General features: G+C 41.1%; 1 protein-coding gene across 2 annotated transcripts in view; it reads left to right on the top strand.

Annotated features, from left to right (window-relative positions):
- LRP12 (LDL receptor related protein 12) overlaps positions 1-8,904 on the top strand; it is a 111,201-nt gene extending 102,297 nt beyond the window's left edge. For both annotated transcript variants that reach the window (XM_033933785.1, XM_033933786.1), the window contains one exon: positions 4,218-8,904. In XM_033933785.1, coding sequence (XP_033789676.1) covers positions 4,218-5,084 — 867 coding nt within the window. In that variant the 3' untranslated portion in view covers positions 5,085-8,904. The remainder of the gene's footprint in view (positions 1-4,217) is intronic.
- The last annotated feature ends 10,049 nt before the right edge of the window (positions 8,905-18,953 follow it).

The raw sequence follows: 18,953 nt of genomic DNA on the forward strand, positions 1-18,953 counted from the left end.
CTCCAAGAGAGTATCCTTCCAGTCCATCCCAGACCGCCCTTCTTCATCAGGAAGCTCAAGCTCTGCTTCGTCTCTGTGCCATCAAACCAGTTCCTTTAGAACAGCAGAACAGGGGGGTTTATTCTCGTTATTTCCTTGTTCCGAAGAAGACTGGGCGATCTGCAACCCATTCTGGATCTCAGGGTTCTCAACAAATTTTTAGTCAAAGAAAAATTTTGCATGTTATCCCTGACATCCCTTTATCCCCTCCTAGATCAGAACAACTGGTTATGCTCTCTGGATCTCAAGGAGGCTTATACTCATATTCCCATTCATCCGGCTTCCCGCCAATAGATTTTGGGTGGGGAATCTGCATTATCAATACAGAGTGCTGCCCTTTGGCCTGGCTTCATCTCCCAGAGTGTTCACCAAGTGCCTGGTAGTGATAGCCGCAGCTCTCAGAAACCATGGTCTTCAGGTTTTTCCCTACGTGGACGACTGGCTCATCAAAGATTCTACATCTCAAGGGGTTATTGTAGCGACCCAATGGACTATGTGGTTCCTACAGAGTTTGGGATTCGAAATCAGCTTTCCCAAATCCCAACTTCAACCCTCTTAGAATCTACAATTCATTGGAGCTGTTCTGGACACTATCCAACTCAGAGCATTCCTTCTGCAACAACATCTGGAAGCTCTCCTTCAACTTTGTCATGCAGTGTCTTCCCGCTTTTCACATGGCCTCCACAGTACATGTGACTCCTTTTGCCAGACTTCACCTCAGAATTCCTTAGTGGACCCTGGCATCTCAGTGGAGGTGGGTTTGCGACCCACTTTCTCAACACATTGCAGTCACTTCTTCATTGAGACAGTCTCTCCGCTGGTGGATTCTCTCTTCCAATCTGTCCAGAGGCTTGCTGTTTCAAACGCCCCCTCAACAGAAGGTCCTCACAACAGATTCCTCTACCTACGCTTGGGACGCTCATCTCGATGGTCTCCGTACTCAAGGCCACTGGACCAGTATGGATTGTTAGTGTCACATCAATCTGTTGGAACTCAGAGCGATTTTCAAGGCTCTCAAGCTTTTCAACATCTTCTTCAAGATCAGGTAGTCCTCATTCAGACGGACAACCAAGTCGCCATGTATTATATCAACAGACAGGGAGGGACAGGATCTTCCTCCCTTTGTCAAGAAGCTCTGAAGGTTTGGGACTGGGCAATCTGCCACAACACCTTCCTCAAAGCTGTCTACATCCAAGGGGCGAAAAATTGCTTGGCGGACAACTTGAGTCACTTTCTGCAACCTCATGAATGGACACTCCATTCCTCGCCTCTTCATCACATTTTTTCACAGTGGGGAACGCCTCAGATAAATCTCTTTTGCAGCTCCCCACAACCACAAACTGCCTCAGTTATGCTCCAGGATCTATTCTCCTCATCGCCTCAAGGCAGATGCTTTTCTTCTGGAATGGACGAATCTCTTCCTGTATGTATTCCCTCCATTCCCTCTCATTCTCAAGACTCTTGAACAAGTTAAAGAACGACCATGCCACCATTATTCTAATCGCTCCTCAGTGGCCAAGACAACCTTGGTACTCCCTTCTACTTCAACTCAGCACCAGGGAGCCATACCTTCTACCAGTTTTTCCTTCTCTGCTTACACAGAGTCAAGGATCTCTGCTTCATCCCAACCTGCAGTCTCTACACTTGACAGCTTGGTAACTCTCAACATAACCCCTCTTCAGTTTTCTCAATGTGTCAGAGACGTTTTAAAACTTCTAGAAAGCTTACAACTAGACAATGCTATCACCAAAAATGGACTAGATTTTTTACATGGTGTTTTTCTCATCATAAGGAGCCTCAGCATTCCTCCTTATCTTCTGTTTTGGATGGCGGCTTGTATCTCTTTCTGCTATGCCCAGGCTGGATTACCCCTTCACAGCAAAGTCACAGCCCATAAAGTCAGAGCTATGGCAGCTTCGGTAGCTTTCCTCAGATCTACACCTATTGAGGAAATTTGCAAGGCTGCTACTTGGTCCTCGGTTCATACTTTCACTTCTCACTATTGTCTGGATGCTTTCTCCAAACGGAATGGACAGTTTGGCTAAACAGTATTACAAAATTTATTCTCCTAAATTGCCAACACTCCCACCATCCCATTCTGGTTAGCTTGGAGGTCACCCATATGTGAGAATACCTGGTGTTATCCAGGGACAGCAGGCAGCTATTCTCACAACCCACCCACCTCCCCTGGTTGGCTTCTCTGCTAGCTATCTGAACTGAGGAGACGCGCCCTGTGCTGGGCGGGAAGGCACTCGCGCATGCGCGGTGCGTGCGACTCGAAACTTCGAGTTTCTTCAAGCAAGTCTGCTTGTGAGGCGTCCGCATCCGGGCTCCATCGATTACGTCGCCCATATGTGAGAATAGCTGCCTGCTGTCCCTGGATAACACCTGTTAACGGTAAGTAACTGTGCTATTTTGTTTAAAGATCAGAAACATTCCGCGTGGACATATATGCAATAATAGAGAAAATCAGGAGGGTTGAATACTTTTTCACATCACTTTATGTGGTTCATAATTTTTTATTAAGTAAAGTTTACATCCTTAGCATTGCATCATAAGAAATTATATTTTAAAACCATCAATACCAGATTTCTACTTCATTTTTATAAAGTTTAAAGGTTGATATTCAAAGGGATGTATCCATTTAACTGGATAAATATAAGCTTTCAGATTTCAGCATTTGTGACTGTTACATTTGGATGGACAATTTGATGTCCAGCCAAAAGTTCACTAGTTAAGTGATGATGGGTTCTGAGGTATGTGGGGAGCAATCTGTGGTCATAGACACTGGTTAAATAAAATCATTCATATAGCACAGGGGTGCCCACACGTTTTGGGCTTGCGAGCTACTTTTAAAATGACCAAGTCAAAATGATCTACCAACAATAAAATTAAAAAAAAACACAAAGCACACTATCAAGGCAGATGACTTTATACATTGTTACCTTAAAAAATAGACAAATATACCTCCCTCTCTTTTTACTAAACCGCAATAGCAGTTTTTAGCTCATAGGCTCCCTTCGCTAAAAAAACCGCTATTGTGGTTTAGTAAAAGGGGGCAATAGTGCAAAATATAGACAGCAGATATAAATTCTCAAAACGGACACATTTTGATCACTAAATTGAAAATAAAATCATTTTTCCTACCTTTGTTGTCTGGTGATTTGATGAGTCTCTGGTTGCACTTTCTTCTTCTGACTGTGCATTCAATATTTCTTCCCTTCTTTCAGCCTGTATTCTTCCTCTCCTCCAGACCTCATTCCCTCCTCCAACTTTTCTTCCTCTTTCCCTGCCTCCTCCCCTTTCTTTCTCCCTGCCCCTTTTTTCTTTCTATCTTTCTCTTTCCATGCCCCATTTCTTTCTGTTTCCCTTCTTTCTGTCTCCCTTCCTGCCCCCTTTCTTTCTTTGTCTGTCTTTCTCCCTGCCCTCCCCCAAGTCACCGCCGCCACCATTGGGGAACAGGCCCCCAAGCCATCTGCCACTGAGTTGTGAGCTCTCCCTGCTTCCTGACGTGGTAAACAGAAGCATTGGGCCAACCAGCCTTTCCCATGACGTCAATTCTGACATCGGAGAGGAAGTTCCGGGCCAGCCAGGCAGCGATTGGATGGCCCGGAACTTCCTCTAAGACGTCAGAATTGACGTCGAGGGGGGGGGAAGCTGGTCAGCTCGGCGCTTCTGTTTACCGCGTCAGGAAGCAGGTAGAATGCGAAGGCAATGTGAGTCTATCACGGAGCCCGCGAAGGCCTTCACGATCAACACACATTGCCTTCGCGGTTGACCTTTTGGGCACCCCTGATATAGCAGGTACAAGTCAACCAGATAAGAGATCAAATTAATTTTAATCTGTTACATTAAGCAGATTCAACTTATCTTTCAACAGATATGTAGACATAACCTATAAATTTGAAGTTTTTGTTCAATAAAATTTCACCATACAATTAAACTAAAATTGACATCTTAGCTTCTCTGATCCTTGTTGTATAAACAGTTTTTTTACTCGGGGTTTTTTTTTTTTTTTTTTAAATTTAAACCTTTCTGAATGGAGTAGTTCTTGAGATCATAGTGCAGTATTTGATAAAATCTTACATTTAACCTGCAAACATCTCTTATTTATAGGATATAGTTTATTTATTTTCCTAAATTAAATTTTTTGTTACATGTTTTATTATTTTCTGCAGGCTTCGGTTTTGGAGAACCTGAGGTTAGCAGTTCGATCACAACTTGGATTCACCTCAATTAGACTACCTATTGCTTCCAGGTCTAATAACATATGGAACCGAATTTTCAGCTTTGCACGTTCACGCCACTCAGGATCGCTTGCATTAGTCTCAGCTGATACAGATGATGCTGTTGCAAACCAGAGTACAAATAGGGAACCTGAAAGAAATACTCACCGAAGTCTGTTTTCAGTTGAGTCTGATGACACAGACACAGAAAATGAGAGAAGGGATACGCAAGGAGCTGTTGGTGGTGTTGCTGCTTCACTACCTCAAAAATTTCCCCCTGTATCAGCAATAGAAGCAGCAGTAGGAGCATGTGGAAGCTCTTCAGGGCAAAATTCCAGTGTTGGTTCTACAGAAAATGGAAGAGAAATGCAAGGTGTGGAACCTTCAGTTGTGAGTCCAGTCCGCCATCAGCTTTCCAGTGCATTAAGTCGAGTAACTCAAGGTTTACGTTGGGTACGCTTCACTTTAAGGCGATCAGGCTCAATAAATCAAAGTCAGAGTCCACTGAGACAGCTTGACAGTGGGGACAGCGGAAGAGAGGAGGATGATGATGTTGAAATGTTAATTCCAGTTTCTGACATAGCATCAGACTTTGACATGAATGATTGTTCCAGACCTCTTCTTGATCTTGCCTCAGATCAAGGCCAGGAACTTAGGCAGACTTGTGGTGTGGCAGTTCACCATGGAGTGAGACCCTGTAGTCGAGATGGCCCCTGTGAATGTTGTGGTATAGTGCATACTGCCCAGATACCAGACACCTGTTTAGAAGCTACACTTAAAAATGAAACCAGTGATGACGAGGCTTTGTTACTCTGTTAGGTACAAATAGAGCAAAAGAGGTTGTGTACAAGCTGGAGCAATATGCAGTCATTGTTTTATACTTCAGAGAAAAGAAATCTAATTTTTAGTTTCACATAGTCCAGTTCAAGACCATATAAAAATATTTTTAGTCCTCAGGAGTTAACCATTTCTAATACTGGACAACTGCACTGCATTTTCAAGTTTTCAAGAAGCATTATGGATGTGCAACAGAATTAGTTTCTTATGGGAACAGTTTTTCCCTAATGGGTACACACTGGGGTCAGATTTTATGCTATTACAGTTTGTATGCAGAATTCACAGGATTCATGTATCCTGTTTGAGTTATCCATATATTCATTATTATAAGGCCCAAGATTACAATTATGATTAAATGGAACAGGCTGGAAATAAAGAACCATGTTAATCCATTCATGATAATTGACATTTGCACTGACCATTTTTATATGACTTTTACCAGTGATTCTCCAAGCTCACTTCTACAAAAAGAATAGCGTAAAGCTACAGATATTTTAAAAAATACAAAACAAGAATGTTTAGCTCACCTAAAATAGGAAAATATTTCCTAATGGTTTTGTTTAGCTATTTCTCCTAAGCGTTTTTTCTAATGTTAAATACATTAAATTGTAATAATATAGCAGTATTGCCACCAATTGCAAGTAAGTTAGATTATGTGTGGAACACTGCATGTATTAGGTTTTTTTTGTTCATTTCCACTAGTATTTACTACAGCAAATACTTCTTAGGTTTCCCTTTTAGCTATTAACTTTCCCTTACTACAGAGAAACAAATTGAAAGAAACCCATGGGGCGCTGCTATGAACTGTAGATTTTGACAGTTCAGTTCAGCTGTTGTGAAAAAATTTCACTGGGGGAATGAACACTAGGTGTGATGTCACAGAAGAGAATTCATATGTAGCCATTATATCCATTGATTGATGAAATAATTGTGTTATAATTTAGAAAAAGATACTGAAATATTCAGCTTGAATATTCCTGTAAACTTAAATATATATGAAATAAATTCTGCTTCAGCTTCTCTTCTAAGCACACCTCGACTTCTAGTAACACCATAAAAATAAGTAGAATTAGTTAAAAGCCACAGAATCTCAGATCAGTATCAGTATTCTCTCTGCCTGCAACTACTCCAGACCATTCAAACTGGTGTCTCCCCCCCTAAAAATAAGGGAGGGGCAGGATGCACTAAGGAGACTGCCAGAGATCTTGGATGCCAGTAACTCTAATGCAGTGCAACTGAAAGAGTTAACTAGGGCTTATCTAATAATATATTGAAACAGCTCTGGCATAGTGTTTCAGTTCCTGAAAAATTATTTGCATTCTGCTTACAAAGCAAACCTTAATAATGTCTGAAACTGCAATAGAAATGCTTTAAAATTGACTCTTGAAAAAATACTCATTGACTTGGAGTTTGGTAACTTATAAAAACAATAAAGGAAGGGTTAGAGAGGATTTCAGTTTAAAGGAGGAACTCATCAAAACTATAGAAATCTTTTTAGATAAAGAACAATCTGAAATGAGCCATTAAAAGTGTATACATTTTGGAGATGAAATATGGAAATTCAATTCCTTGATCTCAAGATCTGCATTAAAAAACTGGTTACTCTATTGCAACCGTATTGGTACAATACTGAATATTGAAGGGAAAAAAAGCTGTCCTTTCCCATTCATCTTGCTGTATCATGTTACAATAAATATATGTTGAATTATGCTAAATAGATGTAGGTTTCATATTGGAATAATGACAAAAAATCTGAGAAGGATTTTTTTAGAAATATGACAGACTGATTTCTTACTTTCAAGCATTTTAACAAAATGCATGACGTTGAAGTATGAATTACCAGCAGATCTGGAACTAAATATTTTGTTAGTGTAAAATATGTGTTGTTTTTTTCCATAGTACAAGTAATAATTTATTCCATTAGCTTCAGATTTGGATTTTAGATTTCATACTACACTTTTCCAAATTCAAGATAAGACAAGTTGCACGACCTAATTTATCTGTGTATTTTAGTGTTTCTATTAGAAATTTGCTCACAGTAATTAAAGTATACATTTTGTATGCTTTTTTTTTGGGGGGGGGAGATAAACCATTAGCACTGCTGCTAATATACCTTATTTCATATAAACAGGCTTTTACAAAGGTGTGCTGCTGAGCAGTGCATGTTAAATGCTGAGCCACCCATAGGAATAGAATGGACAGCTTGGCATTATCATGCACTGTTTGGCAGCACACCCTTGTAAAATTACCTGATAGCAATCTGCCAGTAAACACTACAAATCTAAAATGATGTTGAATATTTTGCCTAATTTGGTTACATCAGAGGGTGCAGTTAAGAGAAGGAATGCTACTTCTCATGCTTTTGTTTTCTTTGCATTCAAAAATTTACAATATGCTAATACTAATTTACAATGTACTAATACTTTGGTAGGATAAGCTTTCCTTGAGCTGTGCTTACCCACATGTTTTGCATCATTGATTTCTAAATTTTAATTTGCTACTTGAGCACCCATTCTGTGTCTGTCTAAACTCCACTCTAAAACTAAATTGTCAGGTCAAATTTATACTACAGTGAAACTTGGCTAATAAATCCTTATAGTTTAAATTGATGTATAACTGAAACATGATACAGCATGGGTACATAATAGGTTCTAATAACTGCAGTTTGTTTCTGCTGGTATTCTACTGAGGTGCTGTGGTAAATAACATGGCATGTAAAGATGTAGAGTATATGGAGCTAATGCATTACCTGGTGGAAATGATTTTTGACTCCATCCCTAGAATAAAAATTTGAGCTTGCATTTTTTAGAAGCAGTTCTATAGTTTTTGTAAAGCTAGCTTCACTGATGAAAGTGAATTTAGTTTCATAAAAAAAAATTTAGTAGTACCTAAATCAAAAACCATTAACGTTCATCTTTTTAAACACAATATCAAATGGCTAAAAATAACACATCCTATGCATTAGTTCATACAATTTCTGAAACATCAGTATGGTACAAGTTGCAAGTCATAATTTGATTTTTATGGGTAGATTTAGACTCCATTCCATTAGGTTCTTAAAATGCACTTGCCACTTCTCTATTCCCGTGTACCCGAAGAGAAAAGGCAGTAAAACAGGCATTGAGAGTGACTTTAAATATGTAGCGTATGCTGTAAGTTTGCAAGGACCTAGGGATTTGCACTAAAGTTATATTTGCCTTGATTTGAGCTTGGTGCCCTCGCACTATCACTTTAAGTACTATTACTTTTGGGCACTACAATGAATATATGATTCCAAGACTATTTCTTGAGTGTTGCTTTTTCAGTTTCTTTTTTTCAATTTTGTTACAAAGGGATTTGCAGTACTAATTCCGTATTTATTTGTTCTGTTTAATTAATGGGCTGAACTTCAACTTGTTATTAGGCAAATATTTTGTCAAATCATGTAATATTTTGGTTGTCTAATTTTTGTAATGGCACATGTTATAACAAAACATGTCAGAAAAATATTCAGTGTTCTAAATTTTTTGACAAGTAGGTTTATATGCAGTTTTCAGAATGAATATTAAGAACCTACATCCAGAAACAATTTGTCAACTGCTATTTATTTATTTCTTGCCAGTCTGTTTTAGTAAGTTTAAAGACTCATTATGAAAATGTTTTTGTGTGACTGTATCCTATTTATTAAATTTTAAATACCTTGCTGAGTGTCATTTTAAAGCATGTTTAAAGTCTTGTGCCTTTTTGTCTTGTGTTATGCTGTCAAGCAAATCTGTTTAAATATGTATCAGAAATTAAAATATTTTGTTATGTGTTAAGGTAATTTCTTCAGATATTTTAAAGTAGCATTTTCCTTTTTCCATACTTATACAGCAGAAGGGAAAAGTAGCAGGTCCACTTTTAATCAGCAAATTGCTTGTTAAGCATAGATAAGATATTAAAATTGAATTAGAATCTTATCTATAATTTGTGGATCGCTTTATGCCTATATAGGTTCCAGGCAATTTTACAAAGGTTAAGAGCCCATACATAGGGGGCTTACAATAGAAAGACTTTTCTGCTAAGGGTACAAGCTAAGGGCCTTGACATTATCTTCCGGTGCTAACAATTACAAACTGTGTAATGTACAAGTTATGCAACATGGTCAGCTATACAGTGTAGTAGTACTAGTTGAGCACAGTATACAGTTTAAGGTTGCAATTGTGTGATCGATCCTAATGGTTTTCTTCTGAACTTTAGGTAACAGGATTCTTTTCTGGTAAATTATTCCAAGTTTTAATGGCAACATTGGTAAATGTAAACAATGTAAACTTTGAAAAGTTACAAAGAAACTCTTATCCCTGGATTTTTTTTTTTTTTTTTAACTATTTAGGAGCCCCTTTAATATGAGATTTTATTACACGCTACAGAATGACACGGGTCAAATTTTTCACCATCTCTGTGGGGTCTGTCTCCATCCCCATCCCATCCCTCTGAGTTCTATCCCTGTCCCATCCCTGCAAACTTTGTTCTCATCTGCACAAGCCTTGAACACGGTTCATAGACAAAACCGCGGAAAACAAAGGCGCGCGCCGACAACTGAGCGCGAGACGGAGGCGCGCGCTGAAGAAAATGACAGTTTTTAGGGGCTCCGACGGGGGGTTTTGTTGAGGAGCCCCCCCACTTTACTTAATACAGATCACGGCGGCGTAGTGGGTGGTTTGGGGGGTTGTAACCCCCCTCATTATACTGTAAACTTAACTTTTTCCCTGTTTCCCTGTTTTTACAACCCCCCAAACCCCCCACAACGCGGCGCGATCTGTATAAAGTAAAGTGAGGAGTTCCCCCCCACAGCCCCCCGTCGGAGCCCCTAAAAACAGTTATTTTCTTCGGCGCGCGCCTCCACACTGCGCTCAGTTGTCGGCACGCGCCTTTGTCTTCCGCGGTTTTGACCTGACACCCTTGAACACTTATTATTTTAAAGTGTTCGAGGCTTATGCAGATAAGGACAGAGCTTGCAGGGATGGAACAGGGACAGGATGGGGATGGAGATAGAGATAGATCTTGCAGGGACGGGGACAAACTGGTCCTCGTATCATTCTCTACTGCCCCATTAGCTGCAAATCTAACAGGAATTAGTGGAGGTATTTGTAGTGGGGTTTTTTTTAAATTCAAGCAGTTCATTAATGTTCCCATTAATGCACAGTACCTGCTCACAGTTAATGTGGAAGAGCTTAGTACATCCTGGTTAGGCTCCCACAAAACTGTGCATTAGCCAACACATAGTACATATAGCACACTAACTGTATAGCATTACCACATCCATTCTGTGCCCATGCCACACTGACCATGCCTGAGAGAGAAAACCTGAGAACTTAATGTTATTTTAATCAGTTTTTCTATTCCACCTTTACCTATTCAGTTAAAGGTCAGATTGCATTACAAGAGGTTGGGTTAGTTACCCAGGAAGTTACAATGGACCTGTTAACATGGACATTCAATAGAGTTGCTAGTACAGGTAGATCAATACAGTTACTAATACATACATAGTTACAAGTTCAAGTAGGTCATCATTGGTTCATTGTTATTTTCCAAGAGTTACATTAGACAGTCTAGAAATGTGCTTTTACAGTCACTTTTTCAGTTACTTCAGGGTTGGCACCCTGTCTTAATATAGAAATGCTTTTAAAAGTTTTTTTGAATCGGAGACTGTGGTCAAAAGATCAAAATGTAAGTGGTATTTGGTTCTATCGTTTTGCTAATTGATGATGGATAAGGTAATTTACCTGGTAGATCTTATATTATTGCATGCTGGGAATTTTAAGTGGAATAGATTACTGGTGGAATATCTGTTGGAGGCACCCTGGAGTACGATCACCAACTATGTTAAGTAGTTGGGAGGCATTGCCTGTTAGGATCTTAAAAACAGTGATGATTAATTTAAACTTGATCCTTGTAGTTATGGGCAGCCAATGTCATATGGGAAAGGGATTGGGACTTTTATACTACCTTTTTGTAGTTATCCAACCACACTCAGAGGTTTTACATACTGGTACTTCAAGCATTTTCCCTCTCTGTCCCAATAGGCTCACAATCTGTCTAATGTATCTGGGACAGTGGAGGATTAAGTGACTTGCCCAGGGTCACAGGGAGCAGCACAGGATTTGAACCCACAACCTCAGGGTGCTGAGGCTGTAGCTTTAACCACTGTGCTACACTCTCCATTGTAATTTCATATAGTACAGTTGCAGGTGTTCTTATTTCCATAGTCTATATACAAGTGTTACTGCTGCATTTTGAACTAGTTGTAGATGTGATAGCGTTTTAGAGCAAAGAACTAGTGTTACATTATAGTAGTCTAATCAAGATAGGATTAGGGATTGTACTAAAATGCAGCCTCTGTTTCAAAGTATTTGCTAATGGATCTTAGCTTTCTCATCACAAGGAAAGTTTGTTTTATTACTGAATGTACACGACTTTTCGTGGATAGGTGGTTATCAATTTCTATGCCTAAGATTTGGGATTGTATTTCTAGTGGAAAGTCTTTGTCATCTACTGTAATCCTTGGAGTGTATAGTGTGGGTCAGTTGAGGGTCCTAGTCAAAGGAATTTAGTTTTATTCTTAGTTTTGAGGCGGTGAATTGAGGTCCAGTTTTCTATGATGTGGACACATTTTTTGACAGTGGTAAGGATTTTGACTAATGCAGCCATTACAGGTAGCATGATCGTTATGTCCACATAGGTGAAATGTTTTATTCTTGTGAGATCTAGGTTGGCTCCCAGGGATTGCATTAGGAGATTGAATACTGCTAGTAAAAGTGAGGATCCTTGGGGGACCCCGCTGGGAGGGTGCCAGCTATCAGAAAGTTCACCATCCTTATGTACAGCATAGTGCCGAGTGGTTAGGAAACCTGGGAACCAGGAGAGGACCAGGCCCCTAAATCTGAAATCACTGAAGATCTCAGATATTCAATCGAAGTCTACTAGGTCAAATGCACTACTTAGGTCAAATTGGATTACGATTGTGCTGTGACCCTTGCTTAGTAGTTCTTTGTCATACCTTACTAGTGCTGAGACCACTGTCTTGGCACTATGATTTTTCTTGAATCCCTATTGTGAAGGGTGGGGAATATTAAAGTGTTGTAAGTAGCATTTGAGTTGTTCTGTGACACATCCCTCCATCATTTTGATTAATAGTGAGATGGAAGCTACTGGCCAGTAATTGATCACATTAGATGATAGTTGAGCCATTGGGTTATTTTTCCTATGATTAGGGTGGCTGCTTTGATCAGGTAAGGCAGGCAGGCAAGGGTCAAGTCTGCAGTATGCTTTAAGAGTATTTTAGAGAAGCCATTTTGTGTCTTTGAATGTAATCTCTTTAAAATCATTTCAAGATCTGTCTGCTGGTATTTCCATAGGTGGTTTTGTTGCAGGGGGTCTAGCTGGATTGATGGGGGGATAGCTGGTCTCATGCGGGTTTTCAGGATTTCCCCAATGAATATGCATGAGATCTATTAGCATACAATGAAAGCAGTGCATGCAAATAGATCTCATGCATATTCATTGGGGAAATCCTGAAAACCCGGCAGGATTGAGGAATGACTTTGAGACCCCTGCTCTAGGAGATAGTCTCCACAGCCACACCATGAACTCAGCCTAGACCCACCCACTCCTAGATTCACATTACATATATAGGCCCACCCACAAAGCATCCTTCACCTGTTGCCCAAGCAATAGAATAAAAGTAACTAAATAAGAAATATAATTCAACAGCCCCAATACTATATTTTTAATTTTATAAACCTATATATACTTAGATAAGGAAGAGTAAGTTGGGTTTTTTGGGGGTTGGTTTTTTTTTTTTAATCTTCCATCATATCCAGGACAACTCCCCTCCCCAATGACTCCTGTTCACCAACTCCTCTTACTGCTACTAATCTTCCTCATCCTCTCCCCCAAACCACTTAATCTCCAACCATCACACCAGTCACATTTCAGCTTTACCACCTCACCCTTTCTCTTCTCCCCCACCCTCTTCTCAGCCTTACAGCTACTACACTCTCTCCCATTCATACAGAGATTCCCATTCTACTTATATGCATCTGCACCACGGCATAGCCCCCATGCCTTTCCCACACTCTCGTTTCCTCCTACTCCTTTTCTTGCTCTCTACCGGGGACATCGATTCTAATCCCGGTCCTCCCAGTCATCCTTTGGTCTACTCGGGATCACACTGCAATCTAACAAATCATATTTTTGTTCCCTTCCTCCCTCGTTTCTCCATGCCCTTCTCATGTACCCTGTGGAACGCCCGCTCCGTATCCAACAAACTTACCTTCATCCAGGACCTCTTTATCTTTAAAAAGCTCTACCTGCTAGCGCGAACTGAAATCTGGATCTGCCCTGAAGACTCCGCTTCAGCTGTGTCATGAGGGTACCTTTTCTCTCATACGCCTCACGGAGGTGGTGTTGGACTCTTACTCTCACCATCTTGTAAATAACCCCTTCTTCTGCCTCAATCTCACTGTTCTCCTTCCTTTGAAGTTCACTCCATCCATCTCTTCGCCCCCCTATCTCTCAGAGTAGCGGTTATTTACCGACACCTCTGACAAATCCTTCTCCTTCCTCAGTGAGTTTGACTCCTGAATCTCCTCCTTTCTTGAACCCTCATCTCTCTCCCTTATTCTCGGCGACATCAACATCCATGCGGATGACCCTTCTGACTCCTATACATCCAGGTTTCTCGCTCTAACGTCCTCGTATGACCTCCAGCTGTGCTCCACTGCCCCTACTTACCAGAAAGGCCGCTGCTTTGACCTCGTCCTCTCCTCTAACTGCTCTATCACTGAATTCTGCACCTCAAACCTTACCATCTCTGACCATCAGCTGTTAACATTCACAACTCATCATCCTCCTGCCCAACCAATCACTACCCGTACTTTTAGGAACCTTCAGGCTATTGAGTCTGCCGATGAAGCTGTCCTCTCCTATAACTCCATTCTCTCATCTTCTTTTGATACTCTTGCCCCTCCCATTTCCCATCCTGTAAGACGTGCCAAACCCCAGCCCTGGTTGACCCCCGCACTTACGGCCTCTTTTACAAAGCCACGCAGCAACAGCCCCAAAGCCCTTTAAATCTCTATGGGCTTTGGGGCCATTAGCACAGCCGCTAGCACGGCTTTGTAAAAGAGGCCATTAATCTTTCCTAAATCCTGCTTAACCAGCAAATTACACAATTATATATATTATTATTATTCCCTTTTTTTCTCTGTATATAATTTCCTGATCTTTTGTTAATTATCCTTTTAAGGGTTTTTTTAATGTTCGCATGTACACACTTTGCCCAACTGGGGATCTCTGATACACCCTGCCATCCTGCACACCCTGTTCACGCCAGACGATGCCATCTAAATGTGTGAGTAATTGCTGTAATTGTGTTTGAGTGGGCGCCACAAGTGACCTCAGTTGGAAATGACACTTGGGGAGATGTTGGTCAAGGTGGGTTAGGAGTCACCATGGGCCATGCTGGAAAAGAGTCTGCAGGTAAAATGCAAGGTCTCCTTTATTACAAAAGTGGATGTGGTAGTAAGGTTATCTTGAGTTGGTAGAATAGTTTAGTTTTACAGTAGAAAATTGTAGGTTGGTTTCTGTGTATAGGGTAAAAGTGAATCTGATAATTAAGTGGGCTTGGAAGCTGGAGACTCAGTTAATGAAGTCTTTCCTTAGGATCAGCTGAAGGGTTGAGAGTAATGCATAGTAGTATAAATGTAATATGAGTCTAGGGAATGGGTAGGATGAGGAGCAAAATGAGAGGGCTTAAGCCACAGTAGATATGTGTGCAGTAGCAGCTGTGGCTAGAAGCTGGAACTAAGAGAGCAGAAGGTGGGAAATAGCACAGATGAGATAGAGCCATAGACTTGGAAAGGGAAATGATACCTAGGGTGCAGTTGGTCTAGACCAGTGGTCTCAAACTTGCGGCCTAGGGGCCACATGCGACCCACCAGTTACTATTTTGAGGCCCTTGGTATGTTTATCATAATCACAAAAGTAAAATAAAACAGTTTCTTGATCATATATCTAGCTATAAATTACAATATTATTAAGACTTAGCCAAAAGGAAAGATTTATAAACTATAAAGAGTTTTACCTCATGCAAAATTGTTATTTCTTTAATAAGACATTAACTATTTTTTCTGAGGCCCTCCAAGTACCTACAAATCGAAAATGTGGCCCTGCAAAGGGTTTGAATTTGAGACCACTGGTCAAGACTCTATGTGCAGTAGGGATTTTTAAGGAGGAAGAGTCTGCTGGTAAGGAAAATGGATGTGGTGGAGAGGTTGCTTTGAATTAGCAGCAATAAGGTCACCTGGTGAAAAATTGGGTAGTTGGAGACTGAATTAGTTCTTTTTAGTTGTCAGCTGAGGGTGAGTAATAGGTGTATTAAAGTAATATGAACCTAGGGATGGGTGAGGGGCAGGGTGGGAGGGCCTAAGCTTAGTTTAATATGCAATAACAGGCAAAACTACTGCAAAACACCTTACCATAGTTGCATATTAGCCAGGTTTCAAGTGTTTAGGGCCATATTCTACATATGGTACCCAAAAAATAGGCACCGACTAAAACATTACTCAGCACAATTCTATGAAAGGTACACATACCGTATAGAATCGCACGAAGCACCAGTGCATCTTATTGTAGGCGCAAAAACTAGGCCTAATACTTGCACCTAACTTGTGCACACATCAGGCATATTCTATAACAGTGCACATAAATTTTAGAAACATTCATGCTCCCCCTGGCCAGGCCCCCTTTTTAGATCTACGCACGAGAACTGGCATGCAGCACGTTATAGAAAACGCTTACCAAGTTGTGCTCATAACTTTGTTACTGCCAATTAGCATCAATTATGTGGTGTTAGTTGCTGGTTACCAGCACCAATTAGATTTGTTAAGCTGTAGGCCCAGATTTGCGTACACAGCATAAGGCATCATATACAGAATCTGGGGATAGGGACCCATTGGTGTACATTTCAAAACTTAATTTTTTTTCTCTCTCACATTTTTCTTTCTGGTGTATCTACTCATTCTCAGATGACATGCCTAAACAATCTATATATCCCCACCAGGATAAGAGTAATCTCTTGAGCAGTATTCCAAATATTACTTCTTCATCCAAAATATATTACTACAATAGTGACTGCAGCCTTCCTTCTCAGGATCAGGTGGGTTGCTCACAGAGTTTGTCCTCTAGAGCAGAAGGCAAAGACGGAAGTCTTTGTGCTGTTGTGTTCAGGTTTTTGTTTTATCTTTTTTTAAATGTAGGGGTCTATATTTCCTCGTATTCTTACATACTTACAGCTCATTCAGAATAGGGGTAGAGACCTGATGTAAGGAGCCTTCATTTATAACTTCCTGGGACATTTCGCTCCTTTTTTTTTTTTATACTGTTTTTCTCCATTTTAGGCCATTCATCACAATACTTTTTTTGGCTAGGGTTTCGTGTAGTCATGCTCCTTTTTGGAACTTGTGGCAAGAGTCAGAAATCATGATTACAAGGTGTCACTGTTGAGCAGTGGTCAAAGTTTGCCTTTTCCTAAGGTTTTAAATGGTGCATCTGTAATATCCTTAAGCCTCTCAGGTTAGCAGAGCATTGGCCTACTCTGCGTCATAGTTGAATCCAGCTTTTCTTGCATGACAGTGCTTCTGAGCTACTGGGTCAATCACATTTATATTTCTTAATGAAATCAGGTTTTTTTTTAGGGATCTTTTGAGCTAAATTGTGGCAGATGATATTTGTTTGCAACTGTGTAGCAGCAGCAGCAGCAAAGATCTATAAACAAGATTCATATCCTAGATCATTTTGTGAACAAAGTTTTTAATAGAAGGTTATGCTCACCTCTTACTTAGTTTCTTGCAAGCTTTTCATGGATCAGTACAAGAGAGCAGGTCTTTTAGAGCTTTCCAAAAAGAAATATAATAGCCTTAGGATATTAATGGATAATGGAAAGGAGTGCACTAAACAGGTGGTTTGATTGATCTATATTGTTTTTAAAGTGGCATGATGATCTGTGCTCACCTATCTGTCCCAGTGGGCTCAAACTCTATCTAGTGTACCTGGGACAATGAGGGGATTAAGTGACATACCCAAGGTCACAAGGAGCAGCAAGGGATTTGAACCCACAGTCTCAGGATGCTGAGGCTATAGCTCTAATCACTGTGCCACACACTCCCACATTTGATGGTTTCAGGGCTTTAGACCAGTGTTTCTCAACTCAGTCCTGGACTACCCCCTTGCCAGTCAGGTTTTCAGAATGTCCACATTGAATTTGCATACACTACCTCCATTATATGCAAATTTATTTCATGCATATTCATTGTGGATATCTTGAAAACCTGACTGGCAATGGAGTACTTCAGGACCGAGTTGAGATGCATTGCTTTAGAGCTTGGCTATAATGTACAGGAAAAGCTCACTGTTATGTTTATCAAGTACTTACTCTACTGCCTTTAGTACTGAGCACAGCAAAGTAGCACATTCAAATAGATAAATTAGTAGAAAGGCATGCCATATTCAGATAACATAAGAACATAAGCAATGCCTCCGCTAGGTCAGACCTGAGGTCCATCGTGCCCAGCAGTCCGCACACGCGGCAGCCCAACAGGTCCAGGACCTGTGCAGTAATCCTCTATCTATACCCCTCTATCCCTTTTTCCAGGAGGAAATTATCCAATCCTTTCTTGAACCCCAGTACCGTACGCTGCCCTATTATGCCCTCTGGAAGCGCATTCCAGGTGTCCACCAGACATTGGGTAAAGAAGAACTTCCTAGCATTCGTTTTGAATCTGTCCCCTTTCAACTTTTCCGAATGCCTTCTTGTTCTTTTATTTTTCGAAAGTTTGAAGAATCTGATCCTCTCCACTCTCTATGCCTTTCATGATTTTGTAAGTTTCTGTCATATACCCTCTAAGTCTCCTCTTCTCCAGGGAAAAAAGTCCCAGGTTCTCCAGTCTTTCAGCGTATGAAAGGTTCTCCATACCTATTAGAGAATGACATGGTGGCAGTTACCCGCGGCTAGCCGCGTTTAGCCGCGGGTAACCCGCCGAAATGGGGAAGAAAAAATAGTGGCCTCTGCGGAGACGGGGACAAGGCCATTCACTGCCCCGTGGAGCAGTGAATGGACTTGTCTCCACAGTGAGGCAACCAAGGATCGCGCGGTCCCCACCTGGCCATCTCCCTCCACCTCACCTTTGATGAAGACTTGAGCACTGTTCCCTCAACCGCCGGTTGAATTTCTGCCGGTCCGTGCGAAAAAAAAAAAAAGCCTCTCCTTTTCCCCTGCTCTCAGTTACTAAAGCCGACAGGAAGTCTTTCCGAGAGGATGTTCTGGGCCAGCCAATCACTGCCTGGCTGGCCCAGAACGTCCTCTCCAACTTCAGAATTGAGTCGGAAAGAAGACTTCCGGCTTTAGCAGCTGCAGCATGGCGGTAAGAGAAGAGGAAAAGGAGGGAGGCTTTTTTTTTTTTTGAGCGGCAGGGAGGCAGCAGGCTGGCTTTGGCTAGGGAGGGAGAAATGTAGACAGGCAGGCAGGCTTCTAGGATGGGGGTGGGACAAAGTTTGGAAGGCAGTGAGAGGGACATAGGAAAGAGGCACTAGGGGCACTAAAGACATGGGAAGGAGGCACTGGGGGCACTAAAGACAGAAAGGGGCACTAGACATGGGAAGGAGGTACTGGGGCACTAAAGACATGGGAAAGAGGCACTGGGGGCACTAAAGACAGAAAGGGGCGCTAAAGACATGGGAAGGAGGCACTGGGGGCACTAAAGACATGGGAAGGAGGCACCGGGGGCACTAAGGACATAGGAAGGAGGCACCGGGGGCACTAAGAACATAGGA

This window comes from Geotrypetes seraphini, chromosome 2, assembly GCF_902459505.1.
Source record: "Geotrypetes seraphini chromosome 2, aGeoSer1.1, whole genome shotgun sequence".
Lineage (NCBI taxonomy): Eukaryota > Metazoa > Chordata > Amphibia > Gymnophiona > Dermophiidae > Geotrypetes > Geotrypetes seraphini.